Source organism: Elgaria multicarinata, chromosome 2 (assembly GCF_023053635.1).
Source record: "Elgaria multicarinata webbii isolate HBS135686 ecotype San Diego chromosome 2, rElgMul1.1.pri, whole genome shotgun sequence".
In the NCBI taxonomy this organism is placed as follows: Eukaryota; Metazoa; Chordata; class Lepidosauria; order Squamata; family Anguidae; genus Elgaria; species Elgaria multicarinata.
Window position 1 is genome coordinate 79959446 of NC_086172.1, and position 27324 is coordinate 79986769.

General features: G+C 42.5%; 3 protein-coding genes across 3 annotated transcripts; 2 read left to right on the plus strand and 1 right to left on the minus strand.

The window, feature by feature from the left end:
• Positions 1-7271: 7271 nt before the first annotated feature.
• LOC134393348 (olfactory receptor 11L1-like) lies at positions 7272-8832 on the plus strand. The gene is made up of 2 exons (XM_063118377.1): positions 7272-8199; positions 8804-8832. Exons 1-2 carry the CDS (start codon positions 7272-7274, stop codon positions 8830-8832), a joined length of 957 nt encoding a protein of 318 aa, XP_062974447.1.
• Positions 8833-17199: 8367 nt separating this feature from the next.
• Positions 17200-23082, plus strand: LOC134393349 (olfactory receptor 6Q1-like). Its single transcript, XM_063118378.1, has 2 exons — positions 17200-18116; positions 23043-23082. Exons 1-2 carry the CDS (start codon positions 17200-17202, stop codon positions 23080-23082), a joined length of 957 nt encoding a protein of 318 aa, XP_062974448.1.
• An 877-nt stretch (positions 23083-23959) lies between these two features.
• On the minus strand, positions 23960-24907 carry LOC134393350 (olfactory receptor 10V1-like). The gene has a single exon (XM_063118379.1). The coding sequence runs from the start codon at positions 24905-24907 to the stop codon at positions 23960-23962; it is 948 nt and encodes a 315-aa protein (XP_062974449.1).
• Between the last annotated feature and the right edge of the window lie 2417 nt (positions 24908-27324).

Below are 27324 nucleotides of genomic sequence, written 5' to 3' on the forward strand. Positions count from 1 at the left end.
AGGAAAGGCAGAATGCATGATCTGGAACAGAAAATTGTGCTTGTTTATTGTGGGTTGTAGGCAGTGCTAGTTCTACTTAAAGTAGGCCCATTGAAATGAATGGGACTTACATTAGACGAATGCTGGATCAAGCCTGTAAGTGTAACTTTTCCATGGTACATAACTCATTTACCTTTCTCTGAAATCTCTGTCTTTTAAATTTCATGTTCCAGTTCCCCCTCACCTCTGCACCCCAGTAGGTAATGGAGGTTTGCATTTGTTGGCCACTTAGAGACTTTGGTGAGATGGCAGGACATGAATCTCAAACATTAAATAAATTGTGTTAAAATTAAAAATAAGACTGGATTATTATGTTTATTTTTAAAAGATGGAACACACTTATCTTTCTCCAGCTTGGTTTGGGCTGCTGAAATCATACCATCTAGAATTGTCTCTGGAATCATCTAGAATGGGAGTAGGCAATAGTTTTGGGCCTGTGGGCACATTTTGACAAAAGCTGCTACTGTTTGGACTCCTACTCATTTTATACAGCTATTAGAGGTACAGAACCTCTGTCAAGAAAAAGGGTAGCAAGCAAGCCTATTTAGTGTATGTGTCTCTGTGTAGGGCTTCATTGAGGGAAGACTTACCATAACTGATGCTAACCTTGAATTCTTCTGCCTATGAAAGCAAGGACTAATTCTTTTTCTTGAACAGGTATAACTTGAGGGCTGACCTAGTCAGAGTACCTCAGAAGTATTTCTGTGGACCTCTGAGTGGCAGCACTAGAAAAATGACTAGAAGGGAATCAATACCTTTGAGCAGCAGTGGCCCAAGTCATTTTGCTACCTGAGGTAAAGGACAAGATGGTGCCCCCTCCCATTCCATGTACAAAAGCCTACTGGACTGGAAGTTGAATCTTACTTCAGCACTTAAATGGGACAGCATCTTCCACTGTACTTGATGGCAGCAGGCTCACCTAGGGGGAACAGGACAGACTGAATGTCATGCCGGTCTCTCCTCCAGGAACTTCCTGCCACCTCCCAACATCTGCTGCCTGAGGCAACTGTTTCAAACTGCCTAATGGTAGGGCCAGTCTGCCTTTGAGGCATTCCCTGGGGTCTTCTTTTCTCTGAGTCTAGAAAATATTTCTGAATTCAAACCTACCTCCCAACTTCAGCAGCTTTCCAGTACCTTTTTCAACCAACTTCAAAGCAAGCTGTTTACCATCATTTGGACATTCTTAGAGACTCTGATTGGCCTTCATGATTTGGTTCATACAAGAACAGTCTTGGTATTCCTTATGTGGCCTGTTCCACTACAGCTGCTTGTGGAATCTATTGGAGAATGAAGAGTTGCTGAGAGTAGCTTGAATGTGAAATTCAAGGCAAGGCTGCTTAATCAATTCCCTTTAACAGGCATCCTTTCATGGTTTATACAGCACCTCCCACTCTCAAAGGGTTCCACCACACTTAAGGCCAAAGGAGGCATGAGAGTTACCTCATGCAGTTCCATCTCACAATAACTTCTGTGGAATCCTTACACTCTTGGGAATAGAGAGAGAGTTTTTGATCTGCCATCATATTTGGAACAGAACAGTGCTTTGAGTTAATTGTCTAAACTGGTCCCTAATGGACAAGTGTGTACATTAATGATAATTCTGATTACTTTGACTAATTATTTCTCCTTCATGAGAGAGACTTGCTGGGTTTTGCATGAGCCATAAATTGGCTTAGTATGAGTCCCTTCCTCACATGTTGCTCATATTACTGTTCCTGTGGTTGTGAGTAGATAATCCTAGTCTTGGCAGGACTGTCACTGTCGCATACATATATTCAGGTGTTTCCCCTTCCTGTCATATCATCGTCTCTGGTCAAATTAGTTTTGTATGCTTAAATTGTAAGCTTTTGGGGCTGGGGACCTGTCCTCTTGTCCTCTGTGAAGAGCCCTGCACACTCATGATACTATGTAAATAAAAAATAAAATAATAATCTATACACTTTTTCAGCCCTCAGAGCTGTTACAATTACTATCAGGAAAATCTGTTTGATGCAATTCTTCAGAGAGCTGTCCATAATTTATCTGGGTGGCCCCATCCTTTGTCCCATTTAATCTTTGTTTTGGTGATTTGAAGCTGCTGTTTGTAGAAAGGGGAGAAATTTGGAATCCTGCTCCCCCCAGGTTTGCAAATGAAGGGGCGGGGTGGGTGGGGATATGTCTGCATTTCTCCAGAGTCAACCTCCAGTTTTCTTGAGACTTTGTGCATGACTTAGAACCCCAAAGGGACTTGTTAAGAAGTTTTGTTGTTTTTCAATAAATGTAGTCCTGTATTTTATCATTGTGATCATGACCTAAAGTAGAAAGCAGTGAAGTAGTGGAGGGGGAATATTGGGGAAGAAAGCTCCATGGCTTTTTTTTTAAAGAACATGAGCTGTGACCCCATCTGCCATTGCACCAGGTTAATCTTTGAACCCTCCTTGATCTAGCAAATTAAAGATGCTGATAAGGACTTCCAAGTTCTACTTTTGTTCATGTCAGGTTAGCTCAAAAGAAAATAGTTCAGTGGTCTTCAACTGGTCCAGACTTAATACCCACTTTGGATTCCCAACCTGCAACCCACTTTCACAATTGCTCAAAATGGCAGCAACAGCTTTGTCATGACCCATCTTGACAGATCTCATGACCCACTTTTGGGTCCTGACACACTGATTGAAGACCACTGCTTACATAATGAGAGACATAATCAAGCAGAGGTTGGATACTTTCCTTTTCCTTGATGGAGTTCCTACTTCTGCTTCACTAGCAGTTTGAATGTTTATGTTTCTCATTAAAGGCTAGCAGTTGTGTTTCAGCTGGCTGAAGAAGATCCTTTATTAAAGCTCTTAAAATGTTATATCTAGGGATGTATGGATTTTGAAAAATCCATTCCATCTGCATTTTGTAGATTGTCAAATATTATTATTAATAATATTTATTTATATAGCGCCATCAATTTTCATGGTGCTGTACAGAACAAAATAAAACAGAATACAAAACACCTTGCCATATGGCTTACATTCTAAATACCTTTCATTCCATCATCCACTCATTGACAGAATCAGATTTTTTCTCCTATTTCACAGATTTCCTATTTCAAAGAGGGAAGCAAGTAACCATATCTCATCTCTTGTCTTACACTCATGTGCCCAGCTTTAGGGGTGCTTGGAGTTAAACAGTGTTTAATAGGCTTCTTTGACAATGTGTATAAAAGCACTAAAAAGGTAAGCTGATTTGAAGTTCTTCTAAACTAGTTCTACCCTGTGTGTGTTCCTTCTAATACTAAATGCTGTGTTACCACACTTTCTTTGTATAAGGCAACTCTGCTGTCGCACTAGACTTTCCAACAGTATGGATCACTGGGATCATTGGGGATTACTCTTAGGTAGCTATGCATAGGATTGCACTCATGTGGATCCTAATGTAGTATGTGTACACACACCATGATGAGCTCCTTTACTTCAAAATGTATCACTAAACCACTGGCATGGAGACAAAAAACAGAAAGGAGACCCTATCACCTTCCCACTCATTTCCCTGTTCTTTAAGAGCAGAACTTCCTGGAAACTAGACTGTGACTTTTTTCAGCAATCTATTTTAACTTTTCTTCTGAGCAGTTTTGTGTGATGAAGAACCCATGCATCTCAATGGTCAACTATGTTTTTTTTTAGAAATAACAAACTGAACAGTAAAGTAAGCAATTTCATCTCTTCTTTGTCATTGTGACACAGGTCTGAACAACATGTGTAATGAGCTAACCGGTCAGTTAGCTCATTACACATGTGCAATGTTCATGTTCCATAGGCTGAGAACCGATGCATACAACACCTTGGTACTGTCAGCAAGGGTGAGACCTAGCCCATCAACAGATGCCTGTGATTGAAATGAGACCTGGGACTTGAGATACACACACTCCGACCCTTTATGTCCAGTCCCAGGGCATGGTCTGAAGGCACATGGGGCAGCTACGTTGCTGGAGCTAAGCAGTTTGGGGTCTGGTCAGTGCTTAGAGGGGAGACCACTGGGAACCACATGAAGCCGTCTTGAGTTCCATGATGGAAGAAAGGAGGGGGATGAATGTAATAAAATAAATAAAGAAATGTGTATTAATAAGTAGATGTGCTGTGTGCATCATCTTACCCCCAGTTTTAACTGGAATGTGACCCATCACCCACGGGCAGCAAATTGCAAGTCTGTAGGGTCATCAACTGAAGTTCTATCAGCACAGCCGCTCTCACTAGAGGCCTTAGCGCCTCTCCAACCACCCTGTTCAGTTTGCCTACTGCGGCTGCCAGGGACACGACTGACCACATTCATATCTTGCTTGTGGCTATATGTTGTGCAGCTGCTGTTCTGGGCAGTTTGGAAAGGCAGCACTGAATGGGTCAGCATGCAGCACAAGATGGATGCTGATTCTGGTAAGGTGAGGGCTAGTTCAGGCTGGAAGCAAAATCCTTCCCTGCATGCAAAGATCGCCTGCTGGAAAATATGTCTTTTGAGTGATTCCTTCCTTTGTGAACTGGACTGCGCTCTGTTGGTGTCCAAAGGATCCCTGCTTCATTTCTGCAATGGCTGCATCACAGTGGATGGAAAATAGCCCATGTGATTTAAGGTATGTGGTGAATGTATCCTCTTGTCCCTGACCCCAGCTTGCTATGAGATCATGACAATGGCATAATTTTCTTATGGTTGCACAGGAAAACCTTGTGAAATCTGGACACTCTGTAAAGGTGTGGCAAATTGGCAGGGTTCTAGGTAAGGATTTTAGAAGTTAGGGAAGTGGGGAGGTCTTCATCCCACAAAGTTTCCTGCCCTTATCCATGGACACCAAAGCCTGTATCCACCTGAATGCCAGTCCTTTCATGAAGCAGAGTGAAGTGTCTGCTGCACTGGAGGCTGGTGGCCCCAATTTCAGTGAGGCTGTGAATCTGCTCTGGGTTTCAGTCAGAACTCTAAAGGTGCTCTCCAAGGTGATGAACCCATTTTGGGGAAGTTGGCACAGTCATTTGAGGAACCCAGTTGGGCTGGATTGGGCTCACAGGCCTGGGGTTCCACACACCTGCTACACATCAATGAAGTGTACTGATGGTGCTAATGACTGAACCTAATAGATGTGTCCTCTACACATCTGTTGATTTTGTATTTTGAGCTCATCTGCTGATGAATTCTATCAATTAAGAAAATAAGAGCCTTGCTGGATCAAACCAAGGATCCATGTAGTCCAGCATTCTGTTCACACAGTGGCCAACCAGCCATTGGCCAGGGACCAACAAAGCAGGACATGAGTGTAACAGCACCCTTTCATCCATTTCCCCCAGCAATTAGCAGATCCCAGCACACACACCTGTATCTCCCCTGGGTGCCTTGGTGTTCTCCAGCTACTCATTAAACAGTGGCTTTTTCCATATTATTGAGAGTCCATTCCCTGGAGTCAGGGTAACAGGGAGGCTTGTGCAACAATCTTGTGACACACTTTTAGGGTAGCTCTTATCAGTGTGGTCTCAGTAGTCCAAAGTCATCCAGCAGCACTCATGACTGGGAGACCATGATGTGAGGAAGGAGGAGAGACCTTCTCAAGCCACATCTCATTGAACTAGGAGAACTTGGAGGTGTGGGTGGTGAGTACTATTAGCTTAGAAGGATAATCCATTCTATGGAATTGCCAGATTGGATGAATAGTCTATTTTGTTCTAGCTTCTTGTTTCTAAGGCCTGGTGCAAATGTTATGGCCACCAAGTAGAAGCCAATTTAAATCACTCCATCTCATCATGCAGATCAGGCCAAATAAGGGAATATCCGATCCCATTGCTATCTTATCCTCAGTTTTCTGGGAGAAAGCCCCATTGAACTACATGGGATTTATAGGATTACACTGTGAACTGATGAGTCTTAATTTACCTCATTTTGCTCTGAAGGTGCTGTTATAAGTAAAGCCTCCAATATTTGGCATCCGGTATAAGACAGCTGCAGAATGTATATGTTGCATTTTATGTGAATCAGTGTAGAGCTTGCTGGTGTGATACTTTCTTAATTAGAAAGTAAATATTACTTGTTTGGGGTGTAAGATTTAAAGGTCATTTTTCTCTGTTCTATTTTTTTCTATGTGATGTTTTAATGTTTTGGATTGTGGCAACAACAATTCTGGGAGTTGTAGTCCAAAACCTTTGGAGAGCACGCAATTCGGGAAGACTGGTGCACTGAGCTATGGCTCCTCCCACCCCAAATGAAGACTTTAACAAAATTCATGTTAACCCCAATTTTTAAATATTTGCATTTTATGAATTTACATTCATAGCGTACAGATTGCATCAGAACATAAAATGTCACATATTGTGAGGCATAAGCAAAAGGCATCAATGCTACCTGCAGCTTATCAGGGTTATCCCATTTTGTATGTATTTGTATTTGTTTGAAGATAAGAGTTCTTCAAGATTTTTATAGCATGCCATCCTAGCCAGGTTCTTTCTTTCAGTTCACTTAATTATGTTAACCTACTGCCATGTCTGAGTTTCTTCAGTCTTAGAATATTGCATTTGATTCTTCCTAGAACTTCTCCCCACCTTCCAATCCTATCTATGTGTTTCAAGTATCTGGGAGAAATGTGTTACTTGAAATCAAATATCAAAACTGGAGAAGGAATGATTACAGTGAGCAATGGGAAATCCTTTGCTTCAAAGCTCTGACTGAGGAGGTGAACATGGAGGTTTGAGTGAGTTCTGGCTACCTGCAAGGCTCTTAGGTTAGATCACAGGCAGGTTTTGGGTTGTTGAATCTATCTTGATTTCGAGCTGAGTCACACAACCAACCCCTATTGGTTTTGGAGTGCTGCTGGACATCTCTTCAGAATGTCCAGTTCATGAGTCACTACAACCTGCCACTTAACTCATCTCTGGAAAAAAATCCAGAATGTGGTGAATTGTGATTTGGACATACATACAAGACCAATTAGCATTACTAAGTGGCTGGGAAGCCTAATTTGGTTGACTTCATTATACACACAAAAATATTGTGAATGAAACCTGCACATTTACTTGTATAAGAATTCTGGCTGGTGAACCCAGGAAGCTTTGTCTGAATAGAAGAAAATGAAAGTGTACTCAGATATCCATGATGTGTTGATTAGGAACAATGAATGCTGGTTTTTGTGTCTGATGTCTCTTTTATTGACCACACATTTGTCTTTGTTTCCTTTTTCCTCCTTGCCCCAGCTCATCCCTCTGTCTTCTGATACTTGCTGGACAGGCAACACCAAGAATATGCTGAATGACACTTCTGCCCCTGAATTCATCTTGTTGGGATTCCCTGGACTCCAGAAGTTCCGGGTCCTCTTGTTCCTCACTTTCTTGATGATCTACCTCTTTGAATTGCTTGGCAATGCCTTGATCATTCTCATCTCAAATATAGATGCAGGTCTGCGCATCCCCATGTACTTCTTCCTGAGCAACTTCTCATTCCTAGAGATGTGCTACACCTCAGTCACAATTCCTCGGCTGCTGCGGGACTTGCTCACAGGCTCCCATGCCATCTCCTTCCAGGTGTGCCTTACTCAGATGTATTTCTTCTTCTTCTTTGGAACCACAGAATTCTTCCTCCTGGCTACCATGGCATATGACAGGTATTTAGCCATTTGCCACCCCTTGCAGTATCCAATGCTCATGGACAACCATACCTGTGCCTGCCTAGCCTTGGGTTCCTGGTTGAGTGGCTTCCTGACACCCTTCTTGCCTATCACCTACATCTCCCAGCTTCCCTTCAACAGCAGCAACCAACTCGACCACTTCTTCTGTGACACGGCCCCCTTCATTAAGCTGTCGACTGGTAACACCTTCATGGCCAATGCAATGGTCTTCCTGGTCTCTGCGGTGGTTGTGCTCATGTCTTTCCTTCTGACTTTGACTTCTTACACTCTGATTGTTTCAACTGTCTGCCGTATCCCATCTGCTTCTGGAAAGCTCAAGGCCTTTTCCACGTGTTTCAGCCACCTCATGGTGGTTACTATCTTCTATGGCACAGTCATCTTCATGTACCTCTGTCCACATTTTGGCCGAGCTTCTGAGATGGACAAAGTTGTATCTGTGTTTTATGTTATCATCACCCCAGTGTTGAATCCTATCATCTATACCCTGAGGAACAAAGATGTGAAAAGAGCCTTACAGAAAGTCCTCAACCAAGTAAAGAACAAGTGTCTGAGGCAGAGAGGGAAAGCTGTCCTTACTGTAGCCTTCCCCAACCTGGTGTCCCCCAAATGTGTTGGACTGAAACTCCCATAATTCCCAGCCTGTATGGTCATTGGCCATGCAGGCTGGGAATTGTGGGAGTTTCAGTCCAACATATCTGGAGGGCACAAGACTGGGGAAGGTGCTTTTTACTGCATTGCCATGAACATCTTTCACTCACAGAGGCTTGATAAAGGCTGTTTGTTGAAAGTGTGCATTTATGTGAATTTGTACTGAGGAATTTTGTAAGGCAGGTAGTTGTCTTCCCTTGTTAAATCCCTATAGTGGAACTGACAGTTACGCTCTTCTAATTCATGTCAAAGAGTTACTTAAAGGTTGCCAAAGCAAGGTCTTTTCCATAGCTTTCTACCTGATACTTTTAACTGGAGGAGTTGAACAGGAATTGTTCCTGGGACCTTCCGCAGGTGAAGTATGTGTTCTACTACAGCCCCTCCACCAAGAAAGGTATGAGGGAAAACATTTTAGTTTCCGTGGCTAGCGTTGAACTGGCTCTGAAGGTGCCACATTATCTCACTTTTTAACATTGATGTTCTTATTTGTTTCTATTGCAGCCGGGTTAATGGATGCCTTCAAAGAATGAGAAGACATTTGCACATAGGTAACAGATAATAGGTTCAACCCAACATTCTTTATCCCATGACAAAGCCTGCTAGAGATAACGCCGCATTCCCAGTCCAGCCCATAAAGAATTGCAATGTTGTAAATCTTTTTCCCTATGAATTACTGCCTGGGTTGACCATATTTGGGAAACCAAAAAAGGGGACATCCGGGGAGGGGGTGTTCTGGAAAGCATGCCATTCCCCCCACGCCATGATAAAAAAAAAACCCGTAGATCAGGCTAACAACCTTTTGAGTTAAACAACTCCTTCTACCTGAAAGTTTGCTATGCTGCCCTACAAATATGATTGAGAAAAGTATTGCTTCAAGCAGTTTTCTTTCATCCTGCGTCTTTTTGAGAAAATATGGCAACTACTCTTACAGCTATTAATGAACCCTGGCTTATTGTGTCAATGGAGGAGGGTTATAGCATCTTAAGTGCTTTGGCTATTGGGCGGTATAAAAATGCAATAAATAAATAAATAATAAATAAAATAAGTGGCATATTGTCTAGTATTCCCAGCAGATAATGCTAGTGATAGGATGCAACAGATTGGAAATGTTGCCTTTAAAAACTGTACATGGGTGGTATATAGGGCTGAAAATCATCATCATCGTCGTCATCATCTGGGGGTCTCGTGTGTGGTTGGTTGTGCTCAGGATCTTACCTGTTACTATATTTGGGGTTGGAAAGCATTTTCCTCCCATCAAATTGCCTATTGACCCAAAGTGTTTTCCCTGCTTCAGAAGAACATGGCTTGACTTACTTGTATGAGTCACTTGGAGCTGTTGCTTAATAAACAATTCTCAAAATGTGCTTGCTGTTTGGGATCTGAGCTCCCTCACCTACCCATTTAATGATGTTCAGTTCCCCCTGGATTCCACCCCCCAACCCCCAAATGAACCCCTTTCATGTGCTGTTTGCCCCACGAAAAGTTTTTTTTTTTGCCCTGGGAGGATTTAACCTGAATTTATGAAAATCTGTATTTAAATGGAACCTCTTCAAAACCCATTTGGGTTTTAGATTGGCTCCTAGCGGGTGTTTTAAATTCCTATCTATTTCCTTCCTGTAGCATGCAATTGACATCTTCTCCCTCAAGGTTGCACTTCTGCTCAGAAGATATCACATCTTTCTCAGCACTTTGACTGTAACATTTTGTACTTGGGATACTGTACTCCTCCACATCTATGGACATCCATATCTACGGCACATTCGTTGCTTTTATGAGCACCATGTGGTTATGTGAGTGTAAGTGGTACCTATTGGATATTCCCTATGATTTGATGTAGTAACTAGCGACTCTACCCTTCCCATGTTTGCACTATTTTGTGCAAACATGGGAATTTGGGATTACTTCTTTTTCTTTTTTCTCCAAACAATTAACCAAAATTCTTCAGTGGTTCCACTGTACCATTCCAGCTGGAGAGGCCTGCTTGGTTATGGCACCTTGTATGTGGAACTCTCTGCCCTAAGACATTAGGTCACCTTCCATTTTAGCTGTGTCCTGCAGCCAAGTGAATACACTTCTCTACAAACAAGCATTTGACTCTGCTGTTGTTTCATTTTATTAACTGTTTATTAATTTTATTGTTGGGGTTTGGCTGCTGCTTCTAATTTGTTGAAAAAAAGCATTTTAATGATTATGTTCATGTTTATTTTTGTTCTGTAAGATGCTTTGAGCAAATCTCTCTCTCTCGCTCTCTCTCTTAGGAGAAAAGCATAGTAAAATTTTCTGAAGTAATAAATAATAAATATTTGGTGCCAAACAGCCATAAGGCTTCCCTCCTCCAATCGTTTTGCCTCCCCATTTTGTAATCCTTTCGGCTTGCAAATGTCCATGGTAGCTGTGTGCTCCCCTCTTCCTGTGCTTAAATCCACAGCTTTCAAAAAGGGACTTAACTGTTAACTGTGGGGTGGACAGCCAGGGGTGGGTAAGGAACATACAAAACTACTGCCAATAAACTAATGATAAAAGTGGAGGACATGTCTTTCCATTGAACACCATCAATCAGGTGCTTCTGGAGCTCTAAATGCAATGATGAATGTGGTTGAAATCTCTCTCTTTCTCTCTCTCCCGGTTTCCAATTTTGCCACTGAGAAAGGTCAAAATGATGTTGGGAGCATGCTTTGGTTTGGATCACAAAAGGCAGTAATGAAGCCTTAGAAAGAGGCATTTCAACCTTTTAGAGTCGTGAAAAACTGGTGTAAATGCCGGGGGAGGCAATGGGGCCAGGGGCAGGGCTGGTGCTGCCATAAAGGCAGCTCAGGCGGCGGCCTAGAGCACCAAGCAAAGGAGGGCACCGAACGGCACACCTGAAAGCTGCTCTCCTAGAGCGGCTTCTGGGCGCGCTGTTCCAAAGCTCCCCCCCCCAGCTGCCCCCCAACCCCAGCGTCCTGGCTTCGAAGCCAGCGCCCGGCCGGAAGCTGCTCCTGGCTTCGAAGCCAGGACGCTGGGGTTGGGGGGGCAGCGGCTTCAGAACGGCGCGCCCGGAAGCCACTTCTGGGTGCGCCGCTTCGAAGCCTCCGCCCTGCGCCCCAATCCAAGTGACTTGGCTTCGAAGCCAGGAGCGGGCGCAGGGGGGGCGGCTTCAGTACGGCGTGCCCAAGCGCGCCATTCTGAAGCCACCGCCCCGCCCCCCAACCCCAGCGTCCTGGCTTCAAAGCCAGGCGTGGGTGGGGTGGGGTTTGGCTTCAGAACGGCACGCCTGCCTAGGGTGCAAAATAGTCTGGCGCCGGCCCTGGCCAGGGGAAGAGGGTGAAGTGTACTGATGGTGCTAATGACTGAACATAAGAGATGTGAGCTCTATACATCTGCTGATTTTGTATTTTGAGCTCCATCTGCAGATGAATTCCATCAGTTACCAGAACCCAGCAAACACACGCACACACACACTATAGCTCCCCTCTGCACCTTGGTGTTCCCCTGCTATTCATTAGACAGTGTTTACTGTCTAGAGACTCCATTCCCTGGAGTCAGGGTAACTGGGAAGCTTCTACAACAACCTTTTCTAGGGCAACTCTTGTCATGTGTCTGCTCTCAGCGGTCCAGAGTCATTCAGCATTCATGACTTGAGGGACAATGATGTGATGGAAGATCGAGAGACCATCTCAATCAACACCCACTGCTATACCAGGAGAACAGCTAGATGAACAGAGCTGGGAAATTGTGTCTTGGAGGTGCAGATGGTGAGTATTATTTAGCCTAGAAGGATAATCAATTCTATGAAATAGCCAGATTGGATAAAGTTAGTGATCCATTTTGCTTTAGCTTCTTGTTCCTAAGGCCTGGTGCAAATGTTATGGCCACCAAGTGGAAGCCAATTTAAATCACTTTGTTTCACCATGTAGACTGGACCATTTTCATCATGCCATCATAGTTTGTTTTGTTTGGAGTTTTTTTCATCATTGTATGAGCTGCTGTATGCAAATTACTCATCAAATGGTGATACCTGCCATTTGGGATCCTTTAAATTAATATCCTATACATGATGGCTATAATGTGGACATTGGTCCCAAGAATGGGTACATTCAGTGACTCAAAGGAAGGTGCCTGAAGCGATGAAATGGTAGCAAATAATGAAATAATCTGTGCCAGTTCCTTCTGGTCACCAAAGTTAGTTCTTAAAAATAATGGAACATCTGATCCCATTGCCATTTCATATATACTTCTTTTTAAAATAGTCCTTTGTTGGTAGTAAACCCCAGAGTTCAGGTGTAAACTCAAACTAACCTTTAAGCATTGTTATGTGCATGACCTTAGTGAGATCACATTGACAATCGAGAGGTTAATGGTCTTCTATGACGTAGGAAAATTGTCCGTCATGATGTTGACGGAGGGCTAGCCTCCATTTCTGTAGGGCAGGCATGTCTAAAACTAGAAAAGAAGATAATCCCATACAGCCATAGAGGTGGAAGGATCTCAAAAGTCATCTAACCAGCCTACCAGCCTTAAGGAAGGATTCACCAGCATCCTGTATGTTATTTGTCACATTACAGAGGGCAGCTGTGTTAGTCTGTTGCTTGCAGCAAAACAACAATAAATCTGGTATCACCATAAAGACGAGATATATTCGATGTTGCAGAAATAGACTTCTGCTCGTGCAATGAAACTTTCTCCCCCCTCCTCACTGAAGCATTTGTTCTGGTGGGTCCCTGAACCCTCTGTAGTAGATTGGGGATATGGGAGGGGGCTGCAAGAGAAGAGGGAATCGGTCCCTGACCATCTTACTTCCATTGATGGATGGACATAAATTAGACTAGACCCCACTTTGTTAAATGCCTATTTTATTTATTTGTTTGGTTATTTATTTATTTATTTCGTTTATATACTGCCCCATTGCCGAAGCTCTCTGGGTGGTTTACAAAGGTTAAAAACAGTGAACATTAAAAACAAATATAAAAATGTAAAACCATCAAAAGCATAAAAAAACAATATCCATTTAAAACAACTTTTCTGGGGTCAGTTTAAAACTTGCCAGATAATATGCATGTGCGTGGGCAGAGAGGTAATCTATATCACAGTGAAACAAAGAGGCCATGAAATATACAAAGCAGCAATACACTTGCAGAAACCCAACATGGTCAAAAACTAAGGAACCATAAATAATGCTACACATCCACCTTGTACGTAGTTGCACTTTTTCCAGTAGGGGTGGGCAAGTTGTGGCCCTTCAGTTGTTTGGCCAACAACTCCTATCATCCCCCACTATAGGGCTATGCTGGTGAAGGCTGCTGGGAGTTGTAGACACACACATCTGGAGACTGGAGGGCCACCACAACGTGCCTACTCCTGCTTCAAAGCATTGAGACTGTCATGCTCATGCTGTGTTCCGTTTTCCATAGCTGCTCCGTTTTCCTCAAGCTGACTTGATGGAAAGGTGTTGCTTTCTCAAATGACTACAGGTCAGCTGCTGCCAAGCCCCGACACACTGTGTAGTGCCCGTCTCCTGTTCCAGCTTTAGCCAGGCTGTATTGTCTATGCTGGAAATTAAAGTATGCTCAAAGGGAAGAACAGTGGACTGCATAAGTCCCTGACTTCATCCAGCCATTTTAAAGCTGATTTATATGAATGAAAAAGAAAAAGAAAAAAGTACACAACTTTGAGCATCTTTTAAATTCAAAATGCATTATAGTTGGCTATGCAGTCAAACAGACGTCTCTTTATTCCATTTTGCAGCTGGATCCCTTTTGATGAGGACCATACATCTTTTGTCCAACACACTCTAAAACTCAGCCTTCAGTTTTAGACTTTTCTACTGTCCTCGGTTGTCATTGGGAAAAATATACCCATGAGCACTTGCTGTGGGTAGGGAATAGAGGGCCTCCAGAGGTCATGGACTATAACTTCTATCCTATGTGATATTTGGTCATGCTGGCTGGGGTTAATGGGAGTTGGAATCCAGCCACATCTGAAGGGATGCAGGTTCTCCACCACAGAACAGCTTAAAAGTGAGCCCATGAACCAAAATGTAAGTCTAGGGCTACAATCTTATTCCCCGTGTTCTGGGTGGAAGCCCCATTGAAATCCATGGGACATAGGATTTCACTGTGAATTAGTGAATCTTAACTTATCTCACTTTGCTCTAGTGGTATTATTATAAGTAAAGCTTCTGACATTTGTCCTCTGGCTTAAGAGAGCTACAGAAAGTATATGTTATATTTTGCATGAATCAATGTAGGGCTTGCTGGCGTGATATATTCTTAGTAAGAAAGTAAATATTATTTGTTTTGAACTTAAGGTTTTAAGGTTGTTTTTCCTCCTGCTTTTAATTTTTCTGTGCATGAAGTTTTAATGTTTGTAAATTGTTTTAAAGTTTTAAATTGCAAGTCACCTTTGCGGCCTTTTGGGCCAAAAGGCAGCTGAGAAATCCCTTTGTAAATAAATAAGCCATAACAATAGTATCAAAACACAAATAAAATAAATTTCAAGAACAATACTTGCATAGGTACATCATATATAGATTCGTTCAAATCAGAGGTCTTGACAAAAACCATGGTTTGATCAGCAGGAGGTCAAAATCTGTACAGTCATTGATCATTGAAACAACAATGGCCAGGGCGGGGAGAATAACAATGGGCACAAATGCTCCTCTGGAAAGGCATCAAAATGTGACCTCTTTGGTTTATATATCCAGTGCTGATGGCTAATGGAAAATAATGTTTTGTTGATTTGACAAATAAACAGAACTGGCCAGAAAATGTTCTAGGTGTCTGTGGGCTTCTCTAAATGTGCTATACGTAGCACGCTCGTGACTGGCCACTCACCAAAGTTTCTGGGTCGATTACATGATGTAATCATCTAGTGCCTCTCTCATTCTTTAGAAGGATTTCCTCACTTTAATTTGAAATGGAAAAAAGCTAGTGACAAAAAGATCTCCTTTCCGTTTCAGCATGCAAAGAGGAAATCACACCATAAGAAGAGACGGGGCTGTATAAATGTAATGTATAGAACTCCTGGTTAAAGGAGGGGGAGGGGAAAGGAAGTGTGTAAAGAGACCACATGGTGATTGTGGGACAAAAACATAAGCAGAAAGCTGCAGTAAGTTGTGGGATTTTCCCTGGTGCAGAAATGCTCTGTATCTTATTTCCTTTGGTGTGAAAAGGCAGGGATAGTAGTGTGGCTTGGATAGATGTGGCTTGCTCTACTCATGAGCATTGTGTGATTAGAAGCCCCCTTTCTCAACAGATGTGGGCATCAAGTTCAGTGGGGTCCAGATGAGCATTGTGGGGCAGATGTACATCTACATCTGCATCAGCCTCACACTGTTGAATTGGGGAAACAGTTGGTGTAATGTTATCAGAAAGATGCTTTCCTCAAGAGATACTGAAAAACTCTAATGGGAAAAGCCATGGGTAACTTTAATTTCAAGTCGGATAACTTCCCATTAGACTCCTGCCTCCAGGTTTAAAGAGTTGATGGATTTGCAGTAACATTTGCAGTTTAATCATGGTCATAGTTAAACATTTTCATATGTTGCATCACATTAACTAGTAGGGAGTAATATGTTGTTCCATGCTACATTGACTCCAATAATCAAACCATAATTCATCCCTAGTTTTGTAGAGTTTTGTGCCTAGAACCGTGAAAATCAGGCATAGTGTGACATCAATTGTCATGTGATCAGATTTCTGCTCGTGCAATGGGACTTCTTGTTCCATTACACATCACTCCCCCCCCCCACAAAAAAAATGAGCTCTGGAGGGTCCCTGTCCCTCCGGAGCAGATTTTTGGGGCACACACAACAAATGCAGGGGGAAGGGGATATCCATCCCCCACATATGTCCATTCCACTGGTGGACAGATACTGCTGGATTTCACCAATGTGCAACAGTTTTTCTGGATTTAGGTGGCCAATCCATTCAAAGATTTTGACTGGGTTCACATGATAACTTTATTTATTTATTTATTTATTTATTTATTTATTTATTACATTTCTATACTGCCCAATAGCCGGAAGCTCTCTGGGCGGTTTACAAAAATTAAAAACATTGGTTGTTGTTGAATTGTGGGTTATTGTGTTGTGTGAACCCAGTATGTTTTCCGCAGGGTGGCTTATTTTTCTCACACAAGACACCTTGCAAACCCATGATTTATTGTTAGGTTGTGAACTATGGTTTGTTCACAGTTAACAAACCATGGTTTGTTAGCACAGCTGGGATCAGACAACATGATAATCCATGGTTCAACAACAACTCACGGTTCAACGACAATTCACACTCAGTCCATACTCAACCACTGAGTGTGGGTTATCATGTTGTGTGAACCCAGTCTTTAAATAAAACATGCCTGGCTCCCTCTTATAACTTTCTATCACCAAGTCAAGAAAGCTTCACCATCACACTTGACAATCCATTAAAAAAAAAAAAGCAGCCCTGTAGAGAGTCCTACCTATTGTATGGAAGCCAGACCAGTAATGTGTTGTGAGAGCTGGAGCTTCGATGTCCTTTTAAAAACAACCCTGTAGATATGCAGAAAATCTTTTAGGGAAGTATCTATGCGATTATCGCCATTTTATCCTTACAACAACCCGTGAGATAGTTTAGATGACGGATATTAACTGGCACAAGCTTACTCAGTGTGCTTCATGGTTGAGTGGAGATTAGTATCTAAGTATTCCTGTACTGAGCTAATTGCTCTATACACACACACACACACACTCTTTCAGTGCATTGTCTTGGACTGTCAATGTAGAAAACCTGGAAAAGGGGGAAAAATAAGTTATTTTTTAAAAACATATACTTTAAATTTATTTTAAAATAAATGAATTCAAGTCTTTCAATGTTTAGAATGAGCCTTCTGCTGTTGTCCATGAGCACCATGTTCTAACAGTTCTGTACTGGTCCTTCCAGATGCAACCTCCACATGAGAACTGGACTCTTGTGACAGAATTTGTCCTGGGAGGTTTCACCAGCACCCGTGGGGAGCACTTGCCTCTCTTTAGCTGCTTCTTGGTCATGTACTTGCTGACCCTGGCTGAGAATGGCATCCTGGTCCTAGTTGTGGCAACAGAAAGGCGCTTGCACACACCCATGTACTTCTTTCTCATCCACCTTTCATGCTTGGACATTTGGTACACCTCCCTCACTGTGCCGAAGATGCTGTCTGGCTTTGGGTCCCCTAGTGGTAGGATTATCTCCTACCCCGCCTGCTTGGCACAGCTTTACCTCTTCACCTTCCTGGGCAGCACTGAATGCTTCCTCCTAGCAGCTATGGCCTACGACCGCTACGTAGCAATCTGTGTGCCACTGCGCTACCAAGAGATGGTAGGTAGAGACACTTGTCTGCTCCTGGCAGCTGGCTCCTGGCTAGCTGGTTTTCTCACCCCAGTGCTGCCTGTCTACTTCATGTCACAGTTGACTTTTTGTGGCCCCAATGAGATAGACCATTTCTTCTGTGATGCCTCTCCGCTCCTTGTTCTCTCATGTACTGACGTTTCCCTGAAGGAGGTGGTTGACTTCCTGATCTCCTTGGTCGTGCTCCTGGCTTCCTCTTTTGTCATCATAGTATCGTATGTCCGCATTATCTCCACAGTCCTGAAGATTGACTCCTTAGTAGGACGCCACCGAGCCTTTTCAACCTGTACTGCCCACCTCACAGTGGTGTCTGTCTTCTATGGCACACTTTTCTTCATGTATGTCCGTACTAAAGTTGCTTCTTCAATCAACCTCAATAAGGTGGTGTCCGTTTTTTATGCAATAGTCACCCCCATGCTCAACCCCTTAATCTACAGCCTAAGGAATACAGAAGTGAAGAGAGCCTTATATAGGTTCATTTCCAAGAGAAAGCAGATTATAATCTGACACTAGCCATGGGTCAAACATTCACACTGACTTGGAGCGGCGTCGGGGTGGGAATTGCAAAATAAAGCATCCTTTCAGGAGAAGCTCCCACCTAGTTCATAACCACCCACAATAGCCCCCTTACTTATCCTTTCCCTTGGGTTTATAAATAGGGTATGGGTCTTGTTGCTAATCCCAGTCTAGCCGAGGAACTATAAGGCACATTGTTACCATTTTTCCTTTGGCTGCCATTTTTGTAGATGGAAAACAATCTCACTGAATTGCTGTCAGCCCAAGATTGTTGTCAGCTCAGTAGCTGATCCAAATGGGAACCTATCAAAGGGTTGTGCCAAGGAGACATTTCATTTCATATTTATAACATGTTTTTCTTTCCTGAAGGAAATCCAAACGGAATAGCAAGAACACCCCCAGTCCATATATGATCATCAGTGTCAAAATAATAGGCAATAATATATCAAACAATAAAGAAACAGTCATATGATATCAAATTAATACCAAAGCTATCTCACATGTTTCTCCATCATTAGAATATTGTAGTCAGTGGTGCCAACAAGGTAGGACCTTGGGGCAGAACTCCAAGGCCCCACATAAGAAGGGCCCTGCTGGATCAAACCAAGGGTCCATCTAGTCCAGCACTCTGTTCACACAGTGGCCAACCAGCCATCGGCCAGGGACCGACAAGCAGGTCATGGTGCAACAGCACCGTCCCACCCATGTTCTGCAGCAACAACCACACAGCAGAATAAGCAAGAGAGGGCCAGGCAAATGCAGCAGGGCAGGCTCACCACATTTTAAAGTAAGTGAAGTAATATACAGTACCATCTAAAGAGGGAAGACCCACCACTCCCATAAGCTCATTAAGTCCAGAGTCATCAAAGCTTTTCACGGTCTAGCTCCTTCCTATCTCTCCTCTCTCATCTCACACTATTGCCCCGCTCGTGCTCTTCGCTCCTCTGATGCCATGTTTCTCGCCTGCCCAAGGGTCTCTACTTCCCTTGCTCGGCTTCGTCCATTTTCTTCTGCTGCCCCTTACGCCTGGAACGCTCTTCCAGAACATCTGAGATCCACAAGTTCAATCGCAGCTTTTAAAGCTCAGCTAAAAACTTTTCTTTTTCCTAAAGCTTTTAAAACCTGATGCTGTTTGGACTTTATACTGTTAGTTTTACCCTACCTTGTGCCTGTTTACCCTACCCAGTGCCTGCTTGCATTCTCTTCCCCTCCTTATCGCTTTACTATGATTTTATTAGAATGTAAGCCTATGCGGCAGGGTCTTGCTATTTACTGTTTTACTCTGTACAGCACCATGTACATAGATGGTGCTGTATAAATAAATAATAATAATAATAATTTGCTGATGAGGGTCTAACATCAAGGGCTTGAGAATTTCCACCTTCCATCACCTTGGAGCCTGAAGAAGACTGCTCCCTGAAGACCACTGCTGGAAGGGGTGCTTGGTGGAGAGAGGCTGAGTTAATGTCAAACCTTTGTGGGTATCCAGAGCTTGAAGAAGGACTGTCAATCTCCACCATCTTAGGTGTGTGAGAGGGAAAGAACAATGAGAGGAGATGGGAGAGAGGAAAGCTGCCACAAGTCAGATGTGCAACTGCCAACCTGTGCTAGTAGGCTAATTGTGGAGAACCCTCTTGTGAAACGAAGATGTATATATATTAGTTAATATTTTTGTATTGTGCTTTATTCTCTTCCTTTTTAGTGCTCAGTTGATGGATTCATTTATTTATTTGTACTGTTTTATTACATATTATATATGTTGATATATCTACTATGCATTTACCTGCCAATGTTATGGTTATTTGTAATGGTTTATATTGTATTTTAATGATGTTGCATTTATTGCTGATTGATATCCTATAAATTATATTTATTGTTGTTCATTTGTTATGTTGCAAGCTGCTGTGGGCAAAATTTTGTGGAAAAGTGGTATACAAGTACAAATAGGAAGATGATGAAGAAATGTATAAAATTACCCAACTGCACCCATGGCCGTAATGGACGTGTGGCATCATAGATAGGGTGTTCGTGCAAAACCTAGTTTGCCCTGCTTAGGACTAAGCTAGACATAAAAGTGAAGAACCATGATCAATAGTGGCCAATACAGGTCCATTGAGGTTTGCTCTGAGCAATGATATGGTGGTCTAGAAATCTAGCTAAATACATTCCAGAAAAAGACATGTGTCAGCAAGGACAGTGATGACGCAGCTTTTTCTTCCCTGCATCTCACTTATTAGGGCAAAACTGGTTTTGAATCCAGACATTTAAACATGCCTACTGAGAAGTAAGAGCTTTGCCATTGTCTGTGTCTTTTTGATAGCTGAATTGGCCTTCATTAATAGACTCATAGAATAGTAGAGTTGGAAGGGGCTTATAAGGCCATCGAGTCCAACCTCCCGCTCAATGCACAGTGTAAGACATGAGCCTAAACTAGAGCCTAAATTCAGATCTCTGTATTTCTCTCTCTCTTGCAAATGGCAGTAGTGTTGTGTGTTTCATTTACCACAAATTTCAGCAGGTGTCATGTGTATGCACACAGCACCTGGTGAAATTCCCTTTTCATCACTACAGGAGCTATACTGGAGTGACCAGATACAAAAGAGGGCAGGGCTCCTGCAGCTTTAACAGTTGCGATGAAGAGGGATCATCAGGTGCTACATGCAAACAAATAGCATCTGCTGAAATTCCCTTTTCTATGCAACTGTTAAAGATACAGGAGCCTTGTCCTCTTTTCCATATGGTCACCCTATCATAACATATTGTTAGGACTGGCTTAACCTCCTTTTTTAAGGAGATTGTTTACTAATGGCTGCTTGATGTGTCTTCAGCTTGAGTAAAAGGTTGGGAGATTTAGAACATTTCTACATGAGGCTGTTAATCAGCTCTTAATTGGCTGTAACTACTTTTGGTTTCATCATAGAATTCAGATCTGAGCACTACAGGAGGGCTGTTTCCTTTCCTGCTTTCACACCACATAATCTCTAGGTGGTATTGCAGAATAGCACAAATACACAAAGGAAAAAAGCATTGTCTTTTGCTTTTACAATTTAATACTGCATTTCCCCTACTCTAAAAAAAAAAAGCTCATCAAAAGTGCTCTTTAGCGAAACTTGGAGGGTAATGACATCATCTAAAGAACCTGTAAATAACCGCGAGTAGGGAATGATGATTTTACAATAAATCACTTATATAGAAAAGCCCTTCATGGTTGGAAGACCTAGATATCTTCTTTGAGTGATAACCATCAGAGCTTGGTGAAAGGTGTGCGCACTACTGTGTGCTTCCACTTGTGCTCTATATGTGTAAAAGCAAATAAATATGTCATAAATCCAATATGCGCTCATCCAAAGGAAGCCAAATCTGGATCATGCTGTTCTTGGAACTTTTTACCACTTGAGGAAGTAAGGCGTTTACAACAGTATAATTAAGACATTGTTCCAAGCAACCCAGTGTGACATCCCAAATCAAGCTGTTTTGCCCAGGTGAAACAGCAGGCTTTGAGCCTGCTCTAGAGTCTAGAAGCAATTTCTCCAGTTGAGAGGGTTGGTGTATTTGTGATCTCTAGGCTGCACAGAATGGTGATCAAAAGCTATAGTCTTCCAAAAGGAGTCTGGAGGAAGCAATTTCCATGTCTGTGTGTAGAGCTGATGTGTAGATGACATGTAATCAAGAGCAGTGGTAGGCAATCTGGAGCCCTCCAGATATTTTGGATTACAACTCTTCTAAGGCCCAGCCAGCATGGGCAATGATTGGGGATTACGGGAGTTGTAGTCCAAAATATCTGAAGTGGAAATAGGGACACCTACCACTGATCAAGAGGGCATTCTCTAAAGCCTTTGGCGGTGATGGATTACATGTTTTGTAAGAACTCCCATAATGCTTTGTCAGTTCACTAAGCTTAGCGATAAATGTGGTTGATCTGTGTTGCCAGTACATTGATCCTTCCACCAGTGGCATAGGTATGCCCAGCACATTTCATTAGGGTGTGCCCCCAGGGAATTTTATTTATTATTTTTTTAAAGGTAAATGCCTGCTTTATTTTTTGGAAAGCTGCGCATGCCATTGCCGATCATGGGAGCGGGAGGGAAGTGGAGGCCACCACCCTTGAAGATATTAGGGTGTGCCTGGGCACACCCCTATGACCAGTGGTCCTAGACCACATCTGTCCAGTAATCTGTCAACCAGCATATCCATTTATTTATTTTTAATCTTAAATCTTCTTGGAAATTCTTTCACATTATTTTCTTGAGAGCAAAACTAGACATGTGTCTCATCAGATGGGGTGGGGGGATCGCGTTTCCTTACCATGGGCTCTCTTTCTGGTTCTCTTCCATGTTTGAAGTGAGCACTTTTCATGGAGAAGAGACAAACGACCATGTGGTCTATAGATTTCAATGGGGACATCACCCTCTAGTGGACATTTTATAGCACAACCTCAGAAGAGTCAGATCTCTGGGCGGTTCACAAAAATTAAAACCATGAAGAGCATAAAAACAACCAACAATCTAAAAACACAAATACAAAATACAACATAAAAAGCACAACCAGGATAAAACCACACAGCAAAAATTGATATGGGTTAAAATATGGAATTAAAACAGCAAAGTTTAAATTTAAGTTAAATTAGGTGTTAAAATACTGAGAAAATAAAAAGGTCTTCAGCTGGCGACAGAAGGAGTACAGTGTAGGCGCCAGCGAACTTCTCTGGGGAGCTTGTTCCACAGCCGGGGTGCCACAGCAGAGAAAGCTCTCCTCCTAGTAGCCACCTGCCTCACTTCCTTTGGCAGGGGCTCGTGGAAAAGGACCATGTATCTTTGAATTTGGGTCAATAGGGGATTTCCTCACAGTGCAATTGGTGGCTTCAGAGGAGGAGTATTCCTCAGGTCCTTGGGAGGGGAGAATAGGGTTAAATCCCCCCTTTAGGCCTGCCACCTGCTCCAACCCCAAAAATTATCAACCCCATCTCCCTCAGCTGATGCTATTTGCATATTAAGAGACCTGCATGTGAAACGGCAAGATGCATTTAAAGCCACACCTAGTGCTGGCCGTTAAGGTGGCTTTTTTTGACATAGTTTGAGAGAACTCCTTTGGCAGCAGGAAGCCATTGCTGATCCAGCAACAATTTCAAATTATTCTCTATTCTTTTTCTCGTCTTAAAAGAACCTCTTTCAGCCCAAGGGCCAAATTAAATTTTGGAGAAGCTCTCAGGGGCTGCATTCCAGTGCAGGATGGTGCTGAAGGCAAAGGGCCAAAGATAGAAAACAAAACACACACAAGCCAACGCTCTTCCTGCCAGTAGCTGAGCTAAGGCATTCCAGCCTTTATCAATGGAGGGAAAACTGCACAAAAGCTGGGCAAGCACCAAGTGTTCAGTGGTTGGGGGAAAGGAGGCAGGCCCAGGCAAAGGGGGCGTGCCCATCTGGGAAAACACATAGGGCTGGATTTGGCCCACGGCCGAAAGTTCTCCACCCCTTCCTATACCAGACACACCAAGTAGATAACATTATTTTAAGCGCATACACCAACCATTTCTTGAACTATGGCAAAGTTGCCAGGAATTGCCTTGGGGCTAAACTATGCAGCTCCTACCACTCCATGCCTCTTTATTCTCGCATCCTTGTGACATTGAATGCACAGATTACATGGCATAATACCATCACAACTCTGTACGCCCACCCCTTCCATCAGCCAAGGATGTCAGTTGGGGGAGCTGCACATTGTAAAAAATCGCATGATGCATAGTTTGTACTCGATGTTACACAGAAGAGGAAATGAAGAGATGCAGAGCAGGGGGCAGCTACTATGAGTCTCTAACTTCTAGCTTGGCCTTCAGAGAGAGTTTCCTTATGGCATCCTTGAGCTCCTTGTTTCTTAGGCTGTATATAATGGGGTTCAGAATAGGGCTGCCAAAGGTGTACACCAATGACAGCAACCGATCCATCTTATCAAACTGCCTGGATTTGGGGTGCAGGTACACCAAAGAGCCACAGCCGTACTGCAGCAATACCACCATGAGGTGAGAGGAGCACGTGTTGAAAGTCTGGAGCCGTCCCTTGGTGGAAGGGATCTGCAGGATTGTCCTGATGATGCAAATGTACGAAGCAGCAATGAACAGGAAGGGGAGCGAAAGTATAAGGATGCTGCCGACAAACTGGGCAATCTCCTCAAAGTCGGTGTTAGCACTCGCCAGCGTCAGCAGCTGATTGACGTCACAGAAAAAATGTTCAATTTGGTTGGCCCCATTGAAAGGAAGGTGAAATATCAGGACTGCAATTTCCATCGACAGCAGCCCCCCAAGGGCCAGCGAGGCAGCCACTAGCCATATACATCTTTGCCAAGTCATGATATGAGTGTAATGCAGAGGGTGGCAGATAGCAACGTAACGATCATAAGCCATTGCCACTAGAAGGAAGCTGTCAGTGCTGCCCAGGGCTATGAAGAAAAACATCTGGGCGCCGCATCCTGCAACAGTGATGCTCTTCTTCTCTTGTAAAACGTTCACCAGCATCTGGGGTACCACGGATGTTGTGAAGCAGAACTCAGTTATGGAAAGGGACCACAGGAAGAAGTACATGGGGGTGTGCAAGTGGGGATCTTCCCAGATAGCCACTATGATGAGAAGATTCCCTAAAAAGTTGGCTATGTAGACCAGAAGCATGGCTATGAAGACCAGGGCCTGGACCTGTCTGCTGTTGGGGAAAGCTAGGAACACAAATTCAGTCACGGCACTGTGGTTTCCTGGGATCATCTTGTTTTCTCTATTCTGATAAAGTCAAAGAAGTGTTAACTACTCCCAGAATGTCATGAGCAAACAAATTTGCTTCTCAGCAGAAATCCTTCAAACTTGGGCATCAATTGAAATCAACACTGCGAATGAAACTAAGGCTACAGACCACAGTAAGCTTCATTGAACACAGTGGGGCTTACTCCTAGGTAAGTGTTCCTAGAGATACAGCCATATAGCACAATTATTGGAACATTTATTCAGAAGGAAGTCCTACTGTGTTCAATGGGCTTACTCCCAGGAAAATATGTTTAGGCTTACAGCCTTATTTTCACTCCATTTATTTTATCCCCATGTTTGACTTTGGAAAGAATGCCTTTTCAGATTAGTTTGGCTGCACTATCAGGGCAGTATGAAGTTTCACCTTAGTCCTTCCTTAACCAATGGTTTCATCTGGCAGTGTGCCTGTTTCTGCTCTTTTTCTTCTTCTTCTAGTAATTCACAAATAGCCAGTCTCTTTATGTGCTGTCTCACAAAGCCACCAAAAGATAACAGGCAAAGTGGTTAAGTAATGTGTAATTCCATTTGTAAGTTTAATTGTACTGTCCCAGCATTTCAATATTTTGCAGTCATTTGACTGTATGTATTGATCACCTATTCTAGATAGGTGTGTTATGTAGGGTGGCCATATAGAAAGGAGGACAGGGCTCCTGTATCTTTAATAGTTGTATTGAAAAGGAAATTTCAGCAGGTGTCATTTGTATATATGGGGAACCTGTTAAAATTCCCTCTTCATCACAACAGTTAAAGCTGCAGGTGCCCTGCCCTCTTTTAAATCTGGTCACTCTAGTATAGCTCCTGCAGCCTTAACTGTTGTGATGAAGAGGGAATTTCACCAGGTTCTCTATATATACAAAGGAGACCTGCTGAAATTCCCTTTTCTATGCAACTGTTAGATACAGGAGCCCTGTCCTCCTTTTCATATGGTCACCCTATGTTATGCATTGGCTGTTTCCATCACTTATTTGTTTTTGCCTTAGGGGAATTTCCCATATGCAGTGGGCTTAAATATTACTTACAAGGAATCTTCTTTCAAGTATGTTGATACTGAGTAATTTAATTAGTTAATAAAGATATATTCCCATTTTTATTCTGATGTTTGTGTTGATATCAGTTTCCATTTATATGCCTCTTCCCCATTTTCTAAAATGAAAGACATGCTATCAGGTGCAATCCTTTTGTTCCCTTCAAATAAATTTTAATTTTTAGTCAAATTTCTTTCATAAAATCTTCTAATGCACACCAAGAGTTCATGGGTTAATTCCAGACCAAGTCATACTTAAAGTAAACCCATTGAAATGAATAGGGCTTAAGGTAGTCATGACTGATTTACAGCTCACTGATTTTAAAGTCTCTAAGTTTGACTAAGGGCACAATCCTATTCATGTTTAGACAGGAAAAAACTATGTTTAAAAAGAGTCCCCCCCCCTGTCTAAACATGCATAGAATTGTGCCCCAAGTTGAATCCAATCCTATGTCTAATTTTTAAAAAACAATAATGGAAAAAGGAGTGGTGACCTTTATTGCATTTTTGTACAGTTCACATCATATTCTGATGTTACTTTCCCCATTACTTTAAAAACACCCACCCACCAATGGTTTTTTTAATCCGACACCATATCTCTTTGTACTCTCCACTGAATCTACCAATATGAAAATTTAAAGCTGAGACAACTTTCTGCATTCTGCTCACATCAATACATTTCCTGAGTCATATGCAGTGAATAGTTTATATTTTTAAGATCCTCCTTTATTATACCAGATCATTTTTTCTCCAATGCTCAAAGATATTTTATTTAATTCTAAAATTCATTAGTCACCCTATAGCTAATAGCTCTCAAGGTGAAGTTCAATAAAGACAGAAATAAAATCCAAAATCATAAAAAAAAACATCGATAATAACAGCAGAAGCTAATACATATGAACATCTAAACATACAACAGTGATAAAACTACTCAAAAACTTAACCTAGCAGCAGAAATGTGCATAAGATTAAAACTTCTGAGAGAATAAAAACATTTTGCCAGGTGCTGAAAACAATAACATAGGCACAGCTGGATGAGTGGGCTACAATTGAAAAGACCCGCTCCCAGGTATACCCTTGAGGGAATGTGAGGGAATTCAGAGAAGGCCCTATGATAATCTCAGGGCTTGGGCAGGAATAGATGAGAAGAGACTTCAGATTTTAATCCATCCTATTTGAGATGTAGCTAAGTTTTATTTATTAATTTATTATTACATTACTTTATTACATTTATATCTCACCTGTTTTCCTCTTGCAAGGAACCCAAGGTGGCTTACATAGTCTTCTTCCTCTCCATTTTATACTCACGACAACCCTCTGAGGTTGGTTAGGCTGCAAATCAGTGATTGGTCCAGAG